Raw genomic sequence first — 21,816 nt, 5'->3', positions numbered from 1 at the left:
ACCTTCCCCTGTCATTCAGATCTTCTCCCCACGCACGTGCCTCGCTCCCAAATTGGGTGGAGGAGTCAAGGCTAGGAGATAAAGCTCAGATCTCACGTCAGCAGGAAATAAGGCTGGGGCAGGGTCTGGTGAAGCGTTGATAGAAACAAGCAGCAAAGAAAAATTTATTTTTTTGAGGAGCCCTCCCTTTTCCATCACACATTTAGGCCTTTGTTAAGAAGCCGAGTGCCCAGTGAAAGGCAGCGTGAAATGAAGAAAGGGACAGATGCTACTGAAGGAAAAGCATTTGCGAGCAGTGCAAGTGCGTCCCCCTCTCTCGGGACATTGACTGCGGCTGGCTGAGCCTTGCACCTCTTTGTGGGCGTCCGGTGTTGCAAACTTTGCTTTTCTTGGCCATTTCTATGAGATGATACCCAGTTGATATCCCAACCACGGCATGTGCATCTTTCCTCCCTAACCTGAGCGGAAAATACTGTCTGCAGTGAACTAATGATTTTCTACTGAACTTAAAGGCCAATCTTTGCTATCACAAGTGGCCTTCTAATGAATTCTCTTTCAGCTGAACTTCTAACATTTAGAGCAAACCTAGTTTTGAGGGATGGGGAGAGAGACGCAGTGGATGAATTCACCAGTGTGTGTTCAATATTTAATCTCAACGTTCACCTCTGAAATAAAATGCTTTTTTAGTTTGGATATATCTGATTGTGCTCTCTGTCTCCAAGGAGGGGCCTGAATCTTCCAGATGGAGATAAGATTAATTAATTGAGGCTCTGGAATTAAAAATCTTGTTGGCCAGGGCTTGGGAAGCCACAGACTATCCTGTGCATAGCATTGGCTTGGGGTCAGCAGTGGGGGAGACATAAGGATGTCCCCCTTCCCAGGCTGCCACCGTGCAGACTTCCGACCACTGCAGCTGCATCAGCACCTCTCTGGGATCCCAAGGATCACACACCGGGTCCCATCTCGGCCAAGCCCCGTCTCCTACCCCAGAAAAAAAAGGTTGGGCAAAGATCTTTTCAATGAACGAAAGGGGGGTGGGCCAGAGAAGATCTGGCCACCAGCCGGAACATCTCTGAGTCCCTGTGAGACAGGAATCCCTCTGAAGAAACATCCACCAGCAGCCTTTGCTGCCCCCCACCATCGCCGCCATAGCCGAGGGGTCAGAGAGGTGGAAGTGCAACAATGACTTCTCAAGGGTAGTTCTTCCAACTTACTGCAAGCTTTGCAGAGTGGTTAAATTTACACTTCTTGGTCTGTTGGATATTCTGCACTGTGCACCCTGATAGGTTTGAGAAAATGAGCGAGACAGTGCATGTGTGAACAGTTGTGTTTGTTGCAATGAGTGTTGAACATTCATTTTTATTGTTGCCTTTTCTTCTCCCATTTAAGTGGCTTTCAATGCAATCAAATTGCTTTTCAGACAATTCACAATGGGCTCAAATTCTCTTATTGTTGTTTTCAAATGTGTTTATGAAAGCTCAGGCAATTCTAGCAATTATGGCAATATTTTATAGTCTGAGATGCATCTTTCTAGTATTGGTGGTTGCAACAATTGAAAATGCATCCCTCGCTCCACCCTCTTCAGAGAAACTAAACCCCAAGCTCCCTTTTTATTACACTGTAAGTTTACGTGGTGGAAATAATCTAGCCTTCTATTGCCCTGTAAAAGGGAAGTCAATATTTTATCTCTTGTTTTATAGCCATCGTAATATCCAACTAATACATAACAATGGTACATTATGATAACTTCATTATACTCTGATCATGCTGGTGAATAATGTATTGGTCTGAATTTTAAGCGTGACAGAAAAATTACCTATTTTTATTGTTCTTTGGTATTTCTCAAATGTAGCTGGAACAATAACATTTCAGCTTGCTTTTTGCATCCACTGAGACTGCCAATCCTCATGATCCGAAAAGATGTAGTTTGGGGGTTGTTAGTCATTGTGTGTGTTGCTAGACGTGCAGCACGGTACAAATTACTGAGCCAATATTTACTGATGCCAAAGTTAAAACATTCACATGGAAATGCACCTGCAGTGTTAATCAATCCATCTTTGCTGCTACTCCCTGTTGCACAGAAGTAGGCTGAGGGCCAAATTTTGCTGTGTTACACCAGCACAATCTGGAATCGCTGTGGTGACTCCAATTAGTTTACACTCAGGTAAATGCAAAGCAAATGAGAACAGATTCCTGCCTCACATTGCAGCAGTGGAACAGGTCGCTGAGGGTAGTGCTGCTGGCTCCTGCTTTATTGTTACCTTGATAACACCGTGAGCTACAGAAGTCATGCTGATGCTCGAATCTCAGAGTGCAGAGGACTCGCTTTCAAAGCAGGCAGCTCTGGGCTGGAGTCGTCACTATGCAGAGGTTATCGTCGTATTCCCATTGCTGTGGGACATGCAGAGAAAAATAGACATTGCTCGAAAGGCTTTGACAACTAAAAATAAAAGCCCAATGGGATACTTGTGAGGTCAGATCTGTAAGAGCTACACTGGCTTAGGCTAGCTGAGAGTTTGGCCCCACGCGTAGACAGTAACTCCATTTTGTCAGCGAAACTGCTGGGCACCAATTGTTACTGAAAAGCAGTCCGCTTAGATTAATGTTTGATTCCTGCACTCAAAATTATTGACTGACGTTTTTAATTATAGTTGGTTTTGTTCTTACAGGTAACAGCATCCATCTTGTTGAAAGTTCTTTCCATTGTAGTCAAGTGAATATAAGATTACGGGTATGGATCAGGGACCGGCACGGTGCCTGGTCAGGATGCGCATCGCGATCAATGTCAGTATGGCTGTTGAGAACCGAGATTACCCTACTGAAACACTCTCCTCAGAATGGCGTTGTGTTTCTAACCACTTTGAGAGGTTTATGCAACAAACAAAAACTCATTCCTGTTTAAAAATGCATGGCGCAGAGGCGCAGTGCTGGCTGTCTCGCTCTGCGGGCTGTGCCGCGCTGCGGGCCAGCACACGCGAAGGACATATCGCTGTCGATATTGTGAAGCAAGCAGCACTCCAGTGACACCAGTTCAGCAGGCACCAGTTCATGCAAGGCCACAGTACTTCCCGCCAAGACCCAAAGCTTACGTTAGGTTGCAAAGCTTAGCCTACGCCCTTCGATAGGGAAGTCAGTTTTGCAATGTAAAAAGCAGGCAAAACCTGTGCGATTAGGACTCGTTAACGTAGCAGGTTGCTTTGGGTTTACTTGCTCTGTCAAATAACGACCTTACCTGATCAGGAGGGGCCCAGATGGCTGGCAGCTGCTCTAGCCAGCTCAGGTCACTGTGGGTGCTGCTGCAGATTTTAGAGGAGACCTCTTCCATCTGGGCCGTTAGAAGACCCCCACCGTGAATAAATGCCTTTACAGATGGGGTCTTGCAGGGCATTCTGACGCTTGTGCGTATCACTGAGCAGCCTTCAGGTAAGCACGTCCACTGCCTGTGGTCGAAACACGCAATTAATGACAATTTTTTTTCAGTGGGCAGAGGGAAGTGCCAAGTCGCACAGTCCGTGCCATTTCTCTCCTTGCTGCTTTCCTAGATGAAGGACTGTGGGATATGTTTGTGAAGGACATCCCTCGCAGTGCTACCTCCTACACAGTCGGCCTGGACAAACTCAAACAGGGTGTGACCTATGAATTTCGGGTGGTGGCTGTCAATGAATTTGGCTATGGAGAACCAAGTGTTCCCTCTGTGGCAGTATCAGGTAATCATGGATTATTTTTTTGATATATATTGTCTAATGGAATTTCTTGGGGTTGGGAGGAAGGAGGAGGGGGAAAAAAAAAACAAACCAACCCAGATCCTCTAGTCGCAACAAATAATCAAGGGCAGCTTGTTTTCACTTGTTCTAGGATAAAACCAGAGTAATACAGTGGTGAATCAAGGCTTGTTGTTACAGTATGGTTTACTCTCAAGGGGAAAAATGCGTGTGTGCCATTTTCAAGTTTGACAAAGAACCTTCTCAGGAATTTCATGAGTGTTTATATGTAAGATCTTTTGCCCTAAGACTAATTTACACAGTCTACAATGCATCTGCTTTTTTTCCTTTCCTCTCCTAGTCTGGTGTTTTGTTAACTCTGCTTCCTTCTTTTTATTCCCAGGGTTCTCTGATAAACATTTTCTGTGGTATTTTGTATTTAGCTCTCAAAAATATAGAAGTGTAGTTTCACAAAAACATTCCTGATAGCCTCTGCGCTGGCAGATCCAGTACGGAGGGATGCCTGCAGTCCCCCTTCATCAGAACAGCTCGTTGGTGATGCTCTCGGGCTCTCCTCACCCTCCCTGCTCCCTTGCGCTTATTCCCAGTAAACAGGGCTATGGCCTAAACGTGCTTCCAAAGTCCCTCTGAGCAACCCGGCACTCTGGTTCTCTGAAGGAACTTCAGTACCTCAAAAAGCAAATTCTACTCAGCTTGCCATGTCTGGGCAGCTGGAGTTCGGCGGCCTGTTGTGAAGTGGGAGAGCTTGCCCTCGTGCGAGCTTTGCTCGGGTCTCCTCCTACCCTTGCAGAGACAGCTGTACTTACTCCAGGTTGCTTTTGAGAAACAGGTTTCATCCTTGCTGCGTCAGCAAAGGCAGACAAGAGAAATAAAAGAACCTGATAAAGCGGCTTTGTGATTCAGAATTCTGGAGAGTCCTGAGAACCTGGCAGTGCTCCAGTATCTGGAGTGGCTTTTATCTCTTTGCTCCTCCAGTGAAAAGCGTAAACACCATTCAACAGTTACCCAGCAGGCAAGAGTAGTAAATGCTGCTATCGCTATCACGGCTGCGTTTGTCCTTACACAATTAACCACTTAGCCTGTGAGAGCTGTCTATGGATTTCAGTGTGAGTGCTACCCTTGCTTTTCTCCTTCAGGACAAGGGCATAGACAACCCACTTCAAACACCAAGAGTCAGTGTTTTTCCTATCTGTGGCTTCACAGAGACTATAACAGAATGTAAAGGGTCAGTAATCATGTCAGTCTTTCCTGTCCTGGAAGACATTATTTCTCTGAAGCTGGGCATGCAGCACCTTGTGATGCTTTTTATAAATAAACCGCTTGTTTGTAAGTTCTCCACTTGAACAGAACTATTTAATTCACCTCCTTTTGATGCTTCCGAGTTCATCTCAAATTGCTACATGAAAGTAAGAGGTTTCCGTTGAGATTCACAGTCATAAAAGTATAAAGCATTTTAGGCTGGCCACTTCAGCTAGCACAGGGAGGTGTAAATTGCACTGAATCTGCTCAGCCCAGCATGGCTTGTGCAGTTTGCCTTTAGGACTTTATTGGCCTGGACTGGCCTCCTAGCAAAAAAAGATCGTGACTACTTTTCACTGCTGCAGAATACCCAGTGATCTGGAACAAATTTGAGCTCCTATCATCAGGCTTACAACAGACTTGTGTTTAGATCCAGGGCTCAGGACAGTCGGGGAAAGAGAGTGCCTGGGTTCAGTGATAGCGAGGGGTTGAGGTTGGTCTCCTGGCATCGCCCATTCCTACCAGGTGTCTTCTACCTTATGGGGGTAGGGGAATTATAGGGAAATTACATACAACTGCCGGCTTGTGCGCCAGCAGTAGCATTTTTTCACAAAGCTGAGGGATGCTGACAAAGAGAGTATCACCCCAAGAAAATAACAATACTTATTACTTTAAACCAAGACTGGCAACATAAGCCTAGAAAGGGGAAGTTAGTATCATTTTGCATCTCCAATTGAGGTCAAATGGGCTGAAATTACTTGAGATCACACAAAATCCAGGGAACAGAATTGATACCCGCGTGCTGCACATCAGGCTTGGCTCAGCTGATGGGGAAACGGTATAGAGTAGCAGTGGATGTTGGAAGTTAGAGTTAATGGAGGTACTGAAAGACACTGAACCACGTGTACTTTGTTCCCCGGCACTAGTGGTATTTTTCAAAGAGCCACTCAGCAGCATTTTGGCAGGGCAAGCCTCTCAAAAAGTGGAATAATTGTGGGTCATGACAGATGTAGTTGTGGTTCCTTTGACCCCGGGAGTACTAAGCATACTGCAGTAGCCAAAAAATACAGGTGTGTGGAGCTGTGGGAAGAAACCTCCCTCTCTTTACTTGGTGATAACTTCTTTTTAGCTAAGGGATTCTGGAGTGCTGCTCCGAGTGTGTGAAAGAAGCTTGCGGAGACATTGGAGCCATGATATGCTCCGGTTCCGTTTGCCATCTTAGAAGCGCCAGCAAACCCCTTGATAGTCTGACTGCAGAGCAGACTGTTACCTCCTTTGAACACCTCTCTCTCCTGAACACTATTATAGATGCACCGTTCACTGTGGGGAAGAAGAGAAAATTTTGAAGGAGCATAAAGAGGAATTGTTATTTGTTTTTTGCTCTTTCAGCACAAACAGAAGCCCCTTTCTACGAGGAGTGGTGGTTTCTGCTGGTGATGGCTCTCTCAAGTCTGATCCTCATCCTCCTGGTGGTGTTTGCATTGGTCCTGCATGGCCAGAGCAAGAAGTACAAGAACTGCAGCACAGGTAAGACATCGGCTCCGGGCTGTGCACACACTCCCAAGAGCTGTGGGAACTGGAAATGTCTTCCCTTTGAAGCCCTGATTTCATCGGCGTGGACTCTCTTTATAGGTATTTTGTTTAGCAGAAGACTTGGATCTTTTTGCTGTCTGGTTTGGTAGAAATGCCTTTTGCCCATAGCCATACTGGGCAAAGAGTGCCTGGTCTTACCAGGTTTTGGATGCTAACCAGCCACGGGCTTGGATGGGACAGCATCTGGAAGTCCCAGGGACTGTAGCAAAAGCCAAAGAGTCTGGGTCAAATGCTTGGCAGAAGACCACAAAAAAGGAATGAGCTGAGACTTCATTTAGCTTTGTCATCATTCCCTGATAGATGGGCAGAAGGAGAAAGAGTCTGCTTTTTCATGGCTGTACCCAATGCAAATATGTTAGGTCTGTATGTGTGAGGACCGTATCACAACTCCTTTACATTAAATAGAGTGCCCTGTATCTCACATTCATTCCCTAAGCCAAGCTGCAGTTCCTGGGCTGGGGGCCAAGCAGCTAGGAGGTGTCTTGGTTATCTGGACCTGTTCAACTTTAAGGCATAATGAGCATCAGGGTTTGAATTTTCCTTTAATCACAATTTTTACCAGTTTCCTTTCCGAAAGGAGCTACCTGCTCTATAACTAGGAATATTAAAATAGTCCCCTTTCAAAAAGCCCAGCTCTTGAACTCTGAATATTGATTTTACCTTTTCTTCTCCTTCCACAATAAAGTCCTGGAAGGGTTGTTCACATGTGTATTTCTCTGATAGCCTCCTCCACCTCCAGCAAGAAATTGTTCTGATGCCAGGAGGTGCCAAAAAAGGCACATTAATGAGTAGGATCAGGTGGATGGGTCTTTGCGCTACCCGTTCTTAAGGATTAATGTAATGAAGGAGTCTTCCAGGCAGTATTTAGTAATTCAGTCCCAAAGTGAAGATCTTTTCTTTCTTTATAATTCGCTTCTAACAAGTGTTAGAAAATCAGATTTCAGTCCCATGAGATATAAGACGTATGAAGGCCGTGGTATTTTACCAAGTTAATGCTCTTACATATTTGTATGCACGGCTCATAGGAAATCTCTCATCTTCTTAGTTTTGCTCTGTGTTTGGGGGACAGACATGAAAAGACAGGTCTGACCTGTACTGCCAGATATCAGTGTTCACACAGAGTCTTAATGTAGCCCTGAAATTGAAGCCGAGGATGAAGTACCTGTCTGCTGCAAAGTGGCAATATGCAACCGGTCCTTCTCCCCGGGACACGAGCTGAGCTCACACCTTTGGGATTACAAAGAATGAGAATGGGAGAGAATAAGCTCTTGCTATATTTGATCACAAGAAATAATATACTTTGCTGTATTTTCCCTCTTCTGCCAGTCCCCTGTACTTTTCCCTGCCTTACATTGTCCACTGATTTCTCACATCTATATCTTATCCTCATTACAGCTCTGACATATTTTTCCCATTTGCTATCCACTTAATCTTTCTCTTGCTTTCTTTCCTGCCTTTTTGTTTTCCTTTTCCTCTTTTTCTGTCTTCCCTAGTTTTACTTTGTCTTGCTTGTCTTCAGACTGCATGATTGGAATTCACAACATTTGATTTAGGACATCTTCAATGGCCACCTGAGTTAGTCACCTGGTTTCTATTTATAGTCAAAAGACAAGAATAAGCACTTTTGGAGCACAGTTCATCTATGCTATTTTAGATGCTTACCTCCGAATGAAACGCATCCATCCATGACTTCTCCTTTCCCCTCTTTTGGCTCCTTCTGCCAGTTCACAGTCCTGACAAGCTCTTCTCCTCCACTCTGTTCTCATTTGCCAGTGAGGAAGGTAAAGACATTTTCAAATAATTAATGACGTTATAAAACACAAAGAGAGAAAAGTTAGCTCTTACAGTTGTATTTGGGGGGAAAAGTGCCTTTGTTTCAGCTGAATCTTTCATTGCCTGGCTCCAGGTAAAACCATCTCCAACATGGAAGAGTCGGTCACCCTGGATAACGGAGGCTTCACTGCTCTGGAGCTCAACAGCAGACACCTGAACATCAAGAGCACCTTCTCAAAGAAGAATGGAACCAGGTAAGAAGCTGGGAACACCACACTCTTGGAAATGGCTTTTTATCTAGCTTCAAGCAACTGTTAAATTGGCAAAGGGGAGAGACTGTTGTCTGGAGGATGTACGGAGGACTTTAATGCCCAAGTCACTGCCCTAGGCTGTGACGCTGGCTTCTAAGCATGATTTAATTGCGTCATTTCAGAGAAATGACAACATCCCATACACTCACCCTTTATGTTTGTAGGTCTCCTCCTCGCCCAAGCCCAGGGGGGCTGCACTACTCTGATGAGGATATCTGCAACAAGTACAATGGAGCTGTGCTGACCGAGGGCTTGGGCCTGAACGAGAAGCCCTTAGAAGTGTCAGAGTCGGAGGTAAGGGTTTCCCTTTGCCTTGCCAGATGTTGCCCAGTCACTGCAGACGTTCATTTCCCCGCTGAATCCTGGCGAGTCTTTGAAGCGCCCATCCCATATCTGCATTGTACTGTTCTGTCATTGTTTGTCTGTCTTGGGGACTTTAAAATGTCCGATTCACCAGGCTGTTCCCATCACATCTTAAAATTAAAATGTTGAAGCAAAGTATGACAAGCAGGACCCAGCCAGGACAGATTCCAGACCTGGCCTTGGCAGATATTCACGGTTTTCCAGTGTTACGTAGAAACACAAGTGCAATCAGTCAGCCAGTGTGTGCTGAGCTCTCTGGGAGGGGCTGCACATCCCCTTCTGCCTAATGGGCTGCAAATTCAGAGCACTTTTGGGAAAATGTATATATGCTGCAAAATAACCAGCTGGCTGCAGCTACCGTCTGGATGAGGTGGAAGGTGGGACCCGCTTTGGATTGTTGCACTGACTGAAGTATGGGATGTGGTTTGAAGTTTTCACAGTGCCTTTTATAGACAGCTGCAGCAAACACCAAGATTCAGAAGAGTGGTCTTGAGTGGTGATAACTGCTGCCTCTGTTACAAAGGGAGTAAGCGGGGAATGAGTAACGTGCCAGGGAGCACATGGCAAGGGCTGTGAGAGCCCAGCATTCAGGTTTCTGAACACCCCAGCCTGCAGCCTTAGTCTAACTCAAGAGAAGCCTTCTGCTCGGGTTGCCTTTAGACTCTGTTCTCCAAGGAAGGTGGAAGTATGCCGGCATCATCCATCTGGCAGTGCTCCATCTTGTGTCTTATATACCCTTTAAGAAGAAAGAAAGTGCTTGTGGTCTGTAGAAGTCCAACAGTTGCCAGGGGTGAATAGACGGACTTCAAGGGATATCCAGAAAGGTAAATCTGTCTCTAAAATTGCGTGTCGTCAGCTGAGATCCTGATGAATCTGAACTGACAGCGCAAGAAGCGAGCAGTGGGCCAAACCACTCCAAACCTGACCCTTCTAGCAAGAATAAATCAAGAGCAGCAAGTAGTGAAAGAAGATGACAGTCTTCATCTGTAGCTTTTCTGCACCTGCAGCTACAGCTGCTTTTCCTGGCTACCTAGCTCTCACCTCCTGTTAATTACCACGGACAGCCTGCTGCGTTGTGCTGCCCTGTGGCCGACCCGTCGTGCAGGCAGCTTTCCTTGGCGTAGCTCAAGCTGCTGTCTATGCAACGCACAAGCGTTACCCTCCAGATTAAACCCATAGTGCTTTGGTCATGTCACTGTAACAACGCAGCATTAAACCTGTCATTAAAACAGTTTGCTGAGCATGATCATGAATTTCGCACTGGCACCTTTTGACATTAATTTCAATGCCCCACATAGTATCTCCTGGTAATGCGCGAAAGTCTACTTGCAGGGTGTCATTACTGCCTTCTATATGCACTGTTTGTACAACATAGAAGAAAGTGATTTTTGTTTCTTTTTCTCGGGCTATTATTAATATTATCTATTTACTGTGTATTGCAGTCGAGCCTGAAGGTCTCAGTTGAGATTCTAGTGTTTTTGTGAATCTGTGTGTGCATGTGAGTATGTGAACAAAATGTGCCTCCTGTTTTTCCTTGGGGCTTAGATATGCAGCCCTTCTGTATAATGTCTTTGATGCTTGGTGTTTTTTTGTGGTGGGGAGTGCTTTTAGGCATGAAATTTTAATATGCTCCCAGTAGAGGTAGCAATAGGAGATGCTACCTTTTGATCAGCCTGAAAATGCTGTTTACGTTGGCTGGTACAGACGGGAGGTAAGGGTGGGTTGGGGCAGGGGTGGGTATAGATGTTTGACCACTCTCTTTTTAAGTATCTGTGTACCTATTAGCTCCTCCTGTTTGTCTTTTCTGTTCTTTTTGCTTTGGTTCTCAAAGGACATCTTAACAGACAAGCTCTGTTTTCTGCAAATTTCAGGATTTCCATCTCTCTCTTAGCAGACAGAAATGTTTCCCATTATATGAAGAGTTAAAGATATCTTTTTACATAGAAGCCCTACACAGGTTTGATCCTCTGCAGCAAAGGGCGGGTCCTAATGCTGTTTTTCTCTAATACATCTTTGCATGCATCTCCAATTCCACTTAATACGATGCACATAAGGGCAGGCAGGGCCAAAATCTGTGCTTTTGCTTTCAACCCCCATGTCATCTTGTTGCTGCTTAGTCTTACCCCTGTTGCCTGAGGTGTCAAGATTTTAGATGGAAAAGAAGGAAGCTCACTGGCTTCGAGCCTCATGGGGTTTACTGAACATGAAGAAGTCTGCGAGAAACTCTCGGGCTGACTGACTGCACTTACAACACAGCTGCCTGGGAGCCTTCCTCCGAGCTCCCTCCTGATGAGGAGAGCAAGAGAGAAACAAAGAGAAAATCAAGCAGACCAAGCAGTACTCTTAATATTCATAAATCAAGTGGTTAACTTACTCCATGTCATGAAAGCCAAGCACCAGTACTGTTAATGAGGTTAAAGTAGTTTAATTGGCAGGTATGGAGCAAGAGAGTGCTAAGAGTGTAATTTCTAAATGATTAATAATAATAGGCTTTTAGATAATGAGTCAAGTGGACGAGGCTCTGGACAGATAATCTGAAGAAATTTGGTGTACACCACGTACAGAAATTTGATGATATATTTGCGATGTCATCCAGCCATGGAAGAGCACTTTTACGGGAGGGGAGGGGAGGGTGGTGTGCGTTTGTTTGCTCTCCCATGTCCTTGTGGTCTCCCGAAAACCGTTTTCGGGAGATAATATTCTCACAGATTGCGGACGTTATCAGTCAGTGCTGGCGATGCTGTGGTCTTCCCAGCTGCTCTCTGCAGTCTAACTGACTTTTGCTTTCCCAGCTCTGTGGGAAGATATTATAAATTTCCACTTAACACTTAATAGGGAATATGGTTTAACTTGTTTCCAATAAAGTTCTCCAATGATTCTGACAAGTTGGGCACCATGTGGAAACCAGGTGCTGGTGACACATTAAATAAGCAAGGGTTCCCGTGTCTGGAGAAATCTTTTTGCATACTAGGTTACCTTGCCTCTTTTACCGCATATTCATTTCGTGTCAACCAAAAGAAAGTGCTGCCATCTACATTTTTAGAAATAATCTCAAAAGGTTGTTTCTTATGCAGTCACTTCAAAAAAAAAAAAAAAGATAATTGGTACAATTTTCATATTTCCCATTGACGAATCTAGGCAGCTCTGGTCGCTGGCTTGCCTCTGAACAGCACTTGTGCATTTCACGCCATCAATAAAATACTTAAATAGCCTCTTTTTTCCTGTATTTGTTGTTTCATAGGCATCCAGGCACCTTTGGTTGACAGTCTGTAATGTCACCGCACACCCAATCACGCCCCAGCCTATGGAGGTTTCCAAGGTAACAAAGCCACAGTCACTGGGAAGGGAGAAAACTGAAAACAAAGCAAAAAGCCCTGCAGCATTTCTATTTACTCGATAGTTTAAAAACCACTAAAAAGTAATCCTCTAGTATAAGCCGTCTGTATTGTCATGCAAAACAGGTTTATCTTGCTATTCCTTGATTTTCAGCAGGGCAGAGAGGGATGTGGGACGGCAAGTTAGAGAATTCCTTGCTGGTGAGGGTGGTCATTCGTACCTTGTTCGGAGCAGACCTTAGAAGATAGTTTAGAAACATGGATGGAACAGTCAGTCTGTGCCTGTTCGGAAGGAAACACAGAGAAAGCACGTTGTATCGACACTAATAAGTAGGTTATCCTTTCCAGCATCAGTGCTAATGATGGTGAAAGGCTGAAGTTAGTGCAGCTCTATATGTTTCATGAAAGGTGCTGGCCTTATTTACACTAAATTAGTGTTCTCTTTCAGTTGGTATAATGGACTAATTAGTGGACAGATTATCAGCAGGTGGTACTGTTTTAAATTCCCTCTTTCTGTTCATGGCAAGTCCGAGTGACAGTGTATTTCAAATGGCAGCAGTCCATCTAAAAGCGTTCCCAGTATTTTCCTCTTTATTATGTTGACTTCTGGCAATCTCAGAAGAACTTGGCTTAGGTACAGAAATTGTATTAGTTTTGTGGATGAGTATTTTTCTGCTAGCGATGGGCAGAAATCAAGTGGCTGCATCAGTATTATACCTATCAAGTCATGTGTCGGTCTTCTGGATACAGCTTCTTCTCAGCCTTTCTTAGAGCTTCCAGCCTTTTAGCTGTCTTTATGTTTCTCTATGTCTGTGGGGACATCAGGAAGACCAGTAAGGAACCACTAGAAGTTCGTGGGGGTTTTTTCTCCTCATGCTTATGACCCCTCAACTCCTCTGCGATCCATCTTTTCAGCAGGGGCTTGTTTCTTTGGGGGGGTGGCTGAGCGCGTCCGGGTCAGTAAGAGTGATGGTGGATTGGGGAAGGAGTGAGAAGACGTGGCAAGGGCAGTGGTAGTGGAGGGAGCACATCCATGATAGCTAGAGGAGTTCACACCTTCAGGTGCTGCTTCTGGTGAGTGATCCATAACCACCTGCCTCTGCTCAGGTTGTAGAGACTTTTCTTCTGGACGCCCACATCATCCCCCAGCTTCCCAGGCGCTTTTTACCTTAACATTAGAGGATGGAGCTGCAGCAGGATGTTTGGAGATGTAGGCTGGTGCAAAGTGCAACACCTCGATTCTTGATAAGAACAGAGGAAACCTGAGTTTGGGGATCTTTTGATCTGCAGGTAAAGTTGGTTGCATCTGCAGCTGAGGACCGCCAGCCTGCCCGAGCTATTGCTGCCTGCTGCCATGCCCTGCCGTGCTGCCACATCTGCAGTCATCAGAGGCACTCTTGTTGGAGCCCCTTACAAAAATAGGCAAGGCAGCGCTGGCAGGATGTTCCCTGCAGCGGTGCCAAGACTCTGGAGCTGCTCTCTGCACCCACGAGCTGTGAAGTGGTCCAAATCTGGGGGTATTCCAGGCATGCCGCAAAAACCACCTGGTCGGGAAGGTCTTTGGAGGGAGTCGGGTGTTGGCATCCCGAGGCTGGCAGCTGGTGCAGAGGAGCGTTTTTCTAGGAGATAGACTTGCTGAGTTCCTTCTGGAATAATTATTAAATGCTGGTAGGGTTTTGTTGTAATATTAATTATGTGTCGAGGCACCTGAAGCTTTGCATTCTTAAAATAATCAAACAGTACGTAATTCTGAAAGAGCCATAGCATGGTTAACAGTGGAAGGGAAATTTTGCAAAGCTGTAAAGAGCTGCTTTGCTCAGACTTTTAGAAAACTCTGGGAACAATTTCTCAGCCCTGTCCACCACCCCCTGCGCTGGAAAATGGGCACGAAATAGTATCGAAGCAGCTATCTAAGCAAAGAAGTGGGATGATGGATGCGGTGCCCTTTTCAAACGATGGTTCGCAAGGCATTTGAGGATTGTTCTTCAGAGACCATTAAAAAGGAGCTTTAGAGGAGGAGAGACTAGCTGTGTGGCAGACAGGATCAAGAAGGATGTGTGTTTGCTGTGTGGTGTCATAGATCAGAACGATACCAACCTTTTGAAACTAATTGCAGCAACTAACAGTTACGAGCTGCACTTACCCGTCTCTCTCTTGTATCTCTTAGGCAGCTACTACTTTGATATTTAATTGCCTTTAGAATCGGCTATGCAGATTATCGGGGGGGAAGGAATAAAAGCTTTTGCGTGCTCGAACCAGAGATTTTAAGAGAAGGCATGAGATATGGAAATGACTGGGTAAACGTTTGTGTGCTGTATGGGATGTGGCTGTTATTGGTGGGAACATGAGTGGGAACAGAAGGAAAATGTGCGCTTGGATACCGCGGCCAAGGCTTTGCCGTGGTCTCTGTACTCGGAGGAGACGTACGAGCCCTCTGTGATTCCTCCAGCTGTATCACAGCAGCAGTGCTTCAGAGGAGGGGCAGATGCACAAAGCTTATCTGGTTATACCTCAGCAGAGCTCCCACTCGATAGTGACGTGAGCTTTGAAGCTAACCAGCCATCGTGCATAAATGTTTCAAGGGGTAAGATCTGCTCTGAACACAGGGCTGTGCCTGAGCCATCCCGAGAAAGCAACCCCTCCTGCCTGGCAGCTCTTTGTTTCCAGATTTTGCATTCTCTTTCTTCTGTCACTGCCGGTTGTGTGCCTTGTTGTACCACCAATAATCAGTTGGAACATACAGATAGAGTTGTTTGCCTGAAAAAAAAAAATGCAATTTTGCTTAATTCCCTTCCAGTGATATAATTAATTTTCAATATCAACGGGGCTTGCAAGCCAAAGCGAGAGTGCTATGCAGGTGGCCTGGTCTGACCACCACAAACAACAGCACGTCTGACTAACTTCGGTGCGTTTGCACGGAAGACGTTCTTTCTGTCCTTGCGTCAAAAAGGGACATTCTCAATTGTGATTGCAGTCTTTTTGAATATGCGATTGAAAGCTGTTGGTTTCCCTGTGACGTCTCTACACTTCCCTGCATCGAAACAGGAACTCCTAGTTCCCGCCGCAGCGTTCTGCAGTGAATTAGAAGGGATTTCTCTGCATCTCTTATCACCAACATTCGTCGGGGGACTCTCCCTCTAGCAGCAGAGCCTGGCTAAACCAGAGCACAGTGCTTTTCTGCAGTCTGCCGTGTATTACACTTGGACTACAAATCATCCTGCCCTAAAATTAGAGCTTTTGTCAGCTGGTGATATTAAACTTGTCTCTAATTTCTTTCAGAGTGGAACAGGCTAAATCATAGATGCTAATGGCTGATTTTTTTTTTTTCTTTTTTTTTTCTTGATGCTCCAGGCCACTGACTCGGATTATGAAGACGAGTTGCCAAAGCACTCCTTTGTGAACCACTACATGAGTGACCCCACGTACTACAACTCGTGGAAGCGGCAGCAGAAGGGGGTGAAGCACCCGGCATCTTACAGATACGAGGAGTGCGCCGCCAGCGAGACAGAACCCTATTTCCAGACTGTCATCACGACACAGAGCTCAGGAGGGGTGTACACCCCGACGGGACAGCCCGCGCCCGGCTCCCGGACTCCAGTGACAGGGTTCTCCTCCTTCGTCTGAGACGGGGCTGGAGGATACAGCCGAACCGCCGGCGGCACTCGGGGGGACCCGTGGCAGTGACTGTGTGTGTGCGTGACCGGTGCGATGAACTGTGGGTAACTTCTCTATCAGGGTAGAAATGGATGGGAACGTGAATGAGGCTGGGGTTGGTTTTTTTCTGAAGACAATCAACTCTGAAAATATGGAGCTGAACTAGCTGAACCTTTGTTTAAAAAAAAAAAAAAAGGAATTCTGAAAAGTGATGATTTTAACCACTTGTGAATAGTAGGGGTTTTTTAACCGCTTTTTGTAACACTGCTTCAGGAAGCAGCTCCCGTGCCCTTCTCTTCCCTCTTTCTTTCTCTCCCCTCCTCCTGTCCCCCCATTCCCAAACAAGGAGGTGAATTCCCTAGATGCAATGAGTGACTTTGTGATGTGATTTGCAAAGAAAACATAAAACCTCCCAGGCTCCTTTTTCTCTACTCTTTTTTTTTTTTTTTTTAATTTTTATTTTTTCCCTGTCATCAAGGTCAGGCAGGAAAATATAGAAAAGGGACAAATTTTTCTGTGAAAAGCAGACACCTCCTCTCTCCTCATTGCTGCTGCCCACCTCAGGAGCACTGGCTGATCAACTTCGGCTCAGATGTGTCACTGTGTCTGCTCTAGGCTCACTACTGGAGTATTTATACCGAATTACTGACCTGCTTTTCTTTCTTGTTCAAATGGGACCTGCTGCATTCTTTAAATATTCCAACTCCAGGGCCTTTAGAAGAGGAGGTGGCTCAAAAGAGCACTGTAGGTGGGTGAAGCAAGTGGGAAGAATTCAGATGCAAGGTCAGTTTATTTTTGGTGGGGCTCTAATCCTCCCTCGTGGACTGCATGTGCCATTTGAATCGGTCATCTTTTAAAAGTCAAAGGACACAACCCAGCAAGCCAGAGGAATCTTTCAGTGACAAGCTAGAGAGTCTACTAATTGATGAGGTTTTTGATCATCAAAGTTATCTTGCCCTGTCAATAGAAGTTGAGCATCCTTTCTGACCCAGACTCTGCAGTGCTGCTTACCAGTCTGTAAAAAAGTACACGGTAGCTGGATTTGTTTGATTTTATTTTTTTAGTACAGACACGTCACACAGACTGGGGGAGTTTTGGTGTCCACAGGTGCCTTTTATTGATTCTTCAGCTTCATATCTGGGAGAAGCAACAAAGTCTCTCCAAATAAAGCTAACCGGCTTTTTCAAGCATTAGGGTCATGAATTACCTTGTGCACGTTTACAGTCTGCTTTGTGCACTTGAAGCTACAGCCTTTGGAAAGAAGAGAGGGGAATTTTAGTTTATTTTCCATCCTTTTGTATAGCTCCGTTTTTGTTTTCTTCTTTTCTATCCTTTTCCTGAGTCTGTCAAGTTTAGCAGCAAGTTGTTTGCTCACAAGGAAGTTGTCAGGGGTTGAAAAAATCCAAGTCCAGCCCTTGGACCTAGCAACAGTCCTGGATCACCAGACTTTTTATCGTAAGAGTTTGAAAGGCAAATTTGGAAGTAGGCAAGCCCTTGCCATTCCAGCGTCTGGCATGTCCTCCCAGGTGGGTGTAGGTTAGCCAGGAAAATTGGTATCCTGCTGCTTGCTAATGTCCTATCAGGGCACGTGTGAGCACTGTTACTATTGCAAATTCCCCCGTCCTCTCTGGAGGGACGTGGGACGGCTGCGGCACTGGGTGGTGGTGCCTTCAAGGGAGGTTGTTGAAACCAACCTGGCGTTGGCTTCGGTGGCTGCCTCTTCCTGCCCATGGGGGCTGGTTAGAAGTAGCCTGGTGGCACCTCACCTGGAGAGGTGAGGTCCAAGGGCAAGCTCAGCCCTGCTGTCACCCTTCTTCTTGGACAGGGCAAATGATCTGAGAACTGCTTTTACTCTTTGGCACTGCCCCCGAGCACTGCTGCTCTTGGTGCATACAGATTCTGGATAGCTTTGGCACTGAATTGCTGTTCCTCTCCAAAGGCTCCGGAAAGAAAAAGTTCAAAACCAAAAACTCCAGTGGGTGTGTTTAAGGGCTTTTGAGTTTGGGATAATGATCCACAGCTCATTAGATGGCGAGGGATACACAAAGACACGGGCTCGAGCCAAAACCCTGTGAGCCATCCCCCTCTCTGCACCTGGATAGGATGTGTGCGGGATGGAGAAGGGGCTCAAAGAGGATGACACGGAGCTCACTCTGAAGAGGAGCGCAAAGCAAACAAAAAACCCACTGCCTTCTGTGCACTTTGACTGTTCTCTTAAGCCATATGGACTTTGCTTTAATTACTGAACTGACAAAAATTTGTTTGCAGTCTCAGTGTTTTTGTTTCTTAGACAAAATTATCTACGTGACTTTCTGATTTGTTTTCTTTCTCCTTTGTTATTTCCTGCATCAGATTACATATTTTAAACACCTTGTTTTATGTACATGTGACGTAGCAATGCAGTTGCTGTTGGAGTTTTAATGGCGCTTATCCAACATGTATGAGAGGTAGTGCTACAGGAGGAGCCTTTCAAGGACCACTAAGGATTTAGGGATGTAGATTAGTAGAAAGTAGATCAAACACCGAAGAGCTTGCTCCAAAGGAAAGCATAGCGCGAGTAGCTTAGTATCTCCTGAATATTGCCAGATCTGAATTGGTGTGAGGTGCAGGTACTCCCTGGGGCTGATCTGATACCACATTGAGCAAAAAAGGAAGGGAACCATGGGGAATAAAGGAAATGGGCCCTGTGGCTACTGCTCCGCTGAAGGACAACATGGGGAGCAGCACGATCTGTACAAAGCAAGGAGAAGAGACTACTCCTTTTTTCTCAGAGCCATCTGCAACTAAAAGGCCTGAGCTTGCTGAGGGCCTGCTGAGTTGGTTGTATGGCCCTTTTCTTCTGACTGCTGCCAAAATAACAGGTTAGGTGTGATTCCTTTAGGATCTGTTGAACCGAACAAAGGTATTTCGGTTCCATTCCAGTCCTCAATATTCTCGCTCTCGGTTTTGTTTTGTTTAGGAGTTGGCTTTTCTTACATGTGGGTTTATTTTTACCTAGGCGATTGCGGAGCGTGGAGGTGCACTGCCCTGCTCACCCCTAAGATGAGCGTAGGATGTGTGTTCTGCTGCCCGGGATCCTGTATAGCTCCATGCATGATGCCTGGGCTGCCTTGTTAGCATGCTGCACTTGTAAAATATGATTAATGGGTAGGTTTTATTTACCTCAGATATCAGGTAAATTGTTCTATCTGGAAGGAAACACTCCATCAGTTAGCAAGAAAGCTTTCTTTCATAGCTGTAATCTTTGGGAATCACAGCCTTGAAATACGACTTTTAAACAGTAGTTGTCATGTTACAATAACTTCACCCATCAAATCCACTTCTGTTTCCATCTTCCTGTTTAGAATAGTTTTGAAAAATGAAGGCTTCTATTTAAAATGCCTTCTTAGGATATTTTATTTGTATTTATTTATATACTTTCCCATGTTTCTTAGGTCTCTTGGTGGCTGTTACTAAAAAATAAAAACAACATCACGAAATGACCAAGGGAGACATTTCAGGGAACGGTTTAATAGGAGCTCATTTTTCATGCAATAGCCATGGAAATATCCAATTTCTAGCAGGAAAAAAGTGCCCAAGTGCTCACCCCCCTCCCAGGGCTGAGATGACACCAGCCACCACCGTCAGCAATGCTCCCGGCACTCCCAACGGCACCAAACCCCAGGTTGTCCCTATTATAAATGACGTGCAAAAGTGCACGTGAGTGCAGGAGCTGTACTGTTCCAGCCCACTCTACATGAAGCCTCTTATCCCCCAAAAGTCCTCATCACACATGGTGCATCTCCCACCCTTGCAGGTGCACGAGCAGCGCTGCTTGGGCGCGAGCGGCAGCAGTGAGAAGGGACAGGAGAGGGCACTGTTTTGCTTTTATCAGCGACAGTCTCTTTTTTTCCCCACCCTGGGAGTCACCCGTGTGAAACCCCTTCGTGGGGAGGGCAGGGAGAAGCAAGAGCCACAGAGCAAAGGGTTTCATCAGCATTTACTAAAGGAATCACACTGCAGCCAGCAGTCCCACTTTTGGAAGCAGTTGGCATTACTGGAAAGAAGGAAAAAAAAAAAAAACATACAGAAAAAGAAACTAATCCATTACCCAAAGGGATTATTTTTTTTCTTCTTCATTTTGAGTGTTAAAGTCAGTGACGCTTTGCAGATGGGCCAAGATCTCATGTTTTCCTGCTTATACCCAGGTCTCTGCCAGAAGCTGCTGTAGCAATTGTTTAGAATAAATATCCAAGTCTGTCTTGACTTGGGGATACATTTATTATCCTTGTCATTGCTTTCCTCAAGAAGTCCATTGGGTCATCCAAACATTATCCAATCTGCTTTCCAAAAAGGGAGGAGAGCGAGCTGTTTACACATACAGAGCACTGGTGTCTTCTCCCACTTGCTGTTTTCAGATAAGCAGGGCAACTTATTTCAGAAAAATCCTTTTAGAAAAGGAATTTATCAGGAAACTTAAAAAACCCCAAAACACCAAAAAAAAACCCACAAGAAAGATAACCTTTGGCAGGGCCATTAGAAGTCTTGAAGGCCTAGAAACCTGTGACATGTAAGACTGAATATGATCTCAAGACCTCCTATCTTTAGTGATCTCCTTTATCAACAGCAGCCGGAAGGGCACATGCACCGAGTGGTTATATTTGGAGAAGAAAAGCCACCACAGAACAGTTGCTAGATGGGCGGGCTGTACCGCAAACAGCTTCGTTCAACCTGGAGTTCCTGCTAGTTCAATCACGTTTCTTAGGTTGTTTTTATAGGTTTTTGCCAACATGTGTGGAGTCCGTGCATCATCACGGCATTATCAGAGGTCACGTGGGGAGAGGTATGTTGCTGTGGTGTTTACATAAAGCCACGTGCATGACGATGTGGTTGTACAGTATCCATTGAAACCCCCTTACAGAATGCCACTCTTGAATTAGGAGCATATTCACCCCAAGACTGAACATGTTGGGCTGGGCATGGGCCTTAAATGGCTCCACCTGACAAGACAGGTCTTCAGTTCTTCGTATTTCTGTATTCCGTTTCTTCTCCCCCACATCTCCACCCCCAGCCCTCCCAGACAAATAAAGTTGGCTTGCACTTGGCGAAGGTGTAAAGTTCGCCGCCTGTGGTAGTAGAGAGCCACAACCGATAAGCACACACAAGACACGTGGGATACGTTTGAACAAGGGGTGAAATACCATTGCGACTTGAGATTCAGGCTCTGACTCAGAATTCTGTCTTCTCAAAGCTGCCCATTTTAAATGGCCCTGGAGCCTCAAGACTTGGTAGGAAATTCATTCTTTTGATGCTGTTTGATCACTGTGCACTTTCTTGGGGCTTGAATCACTGGATATAGAGACTGGAATGGGGTTACAGAGCTTTATATCGAAGAGTTTTCCTATGTATGTCCGATTTTCTAGATCTGGGAATGAAACCTTTCTGCTAACGTGACGTGGTGCTGTTCTACAGGTGGGGCGCCTGGGAAGTGCCACCAGCGCTCCCTCCTTGATGTTGTTAAGCTCCTGGGCAGTGCTGGGATCTGTAACGGTGCAGTGGGAGCTCTCAGGTAGCAGAAAGGTGCAAGGACACGGTATTATGGTGAGTTTGTAGCTGGTCGCTTTGCCACTCTCGGAATGGACTCCATCCTCTGGTTGGTATCTGCGTCAGTTTAGGGGTAGGACCACCTTACACAGCTGTGTTTGAGTTACCCTTCGGTGTACTACGGTTATCGGTTCATTGCTTTTACTTCAGTGTCTCCTTGGGGATTTGCCCTGGATTTTTGTTCCACACCTCTTGTTAGCCTCACCTTCACCACTCCACTATTTTATATGAGAAAGTTACTTC

General features: G+C 45.5%; 1 protein-coding gene across 1 annotated transcript in view; it reads left to right on the top strand.

Moving 5' to 3' along the window:
• Positions 1–16,295, top strand: part of SDK1 (sidekick cell adhesion molecule 1) — a 419,880-nt gene extending 403,585 nt beyond the window's left edge. Inside the window, exons 41-45 of the mRNA XM_059826302.1 lie at positions 3,543–3,707; positions 6,351–6,488; positions 8,461–8,581; positions 8,803–8,932; positions 15,688–16,295. Of these exons, the coding sequence (XP_059682285.1) occupies positions 3,543–3,707; positions 6,351–6,488; positions 8,461–8,581; positions 8,803–8,932; positions 15,688–15,960 (827 nt within the window). The 3' untranslated portion in view covers positions 15,961–16,295. The remainder of the gene's footprint in view (positions 1–3,542; positions 3,708–6,350; positions 6,489–8,460; positions 8,582–8,802; positions 8,933–15,687) is intronic.
• Positions 16,296–21,816: the final 5,521 nt, after the last annotated feature.

The sequence above is a fragment of the Gavia stellata genome, chromosome 18 (genome assembly GCF_030936135.1).
Source record: "Gavia stellata isolate bGavSte3 chromosome 18, bGavSte3.hap2, whole genome shotgun sequence".
In the NCBI taxonomy this organism is placed as follows: Eukaryota; Metazoa; Chordata; class Aves; order Gaviiformes; family Gaviidae; genus Gavia; species Gavia stellata.
The sequence above is the reverse complement of the archived record's forward strand: the minus strand, read 5'-3'. Positions and strand labels throughout refer to the sequence as shown.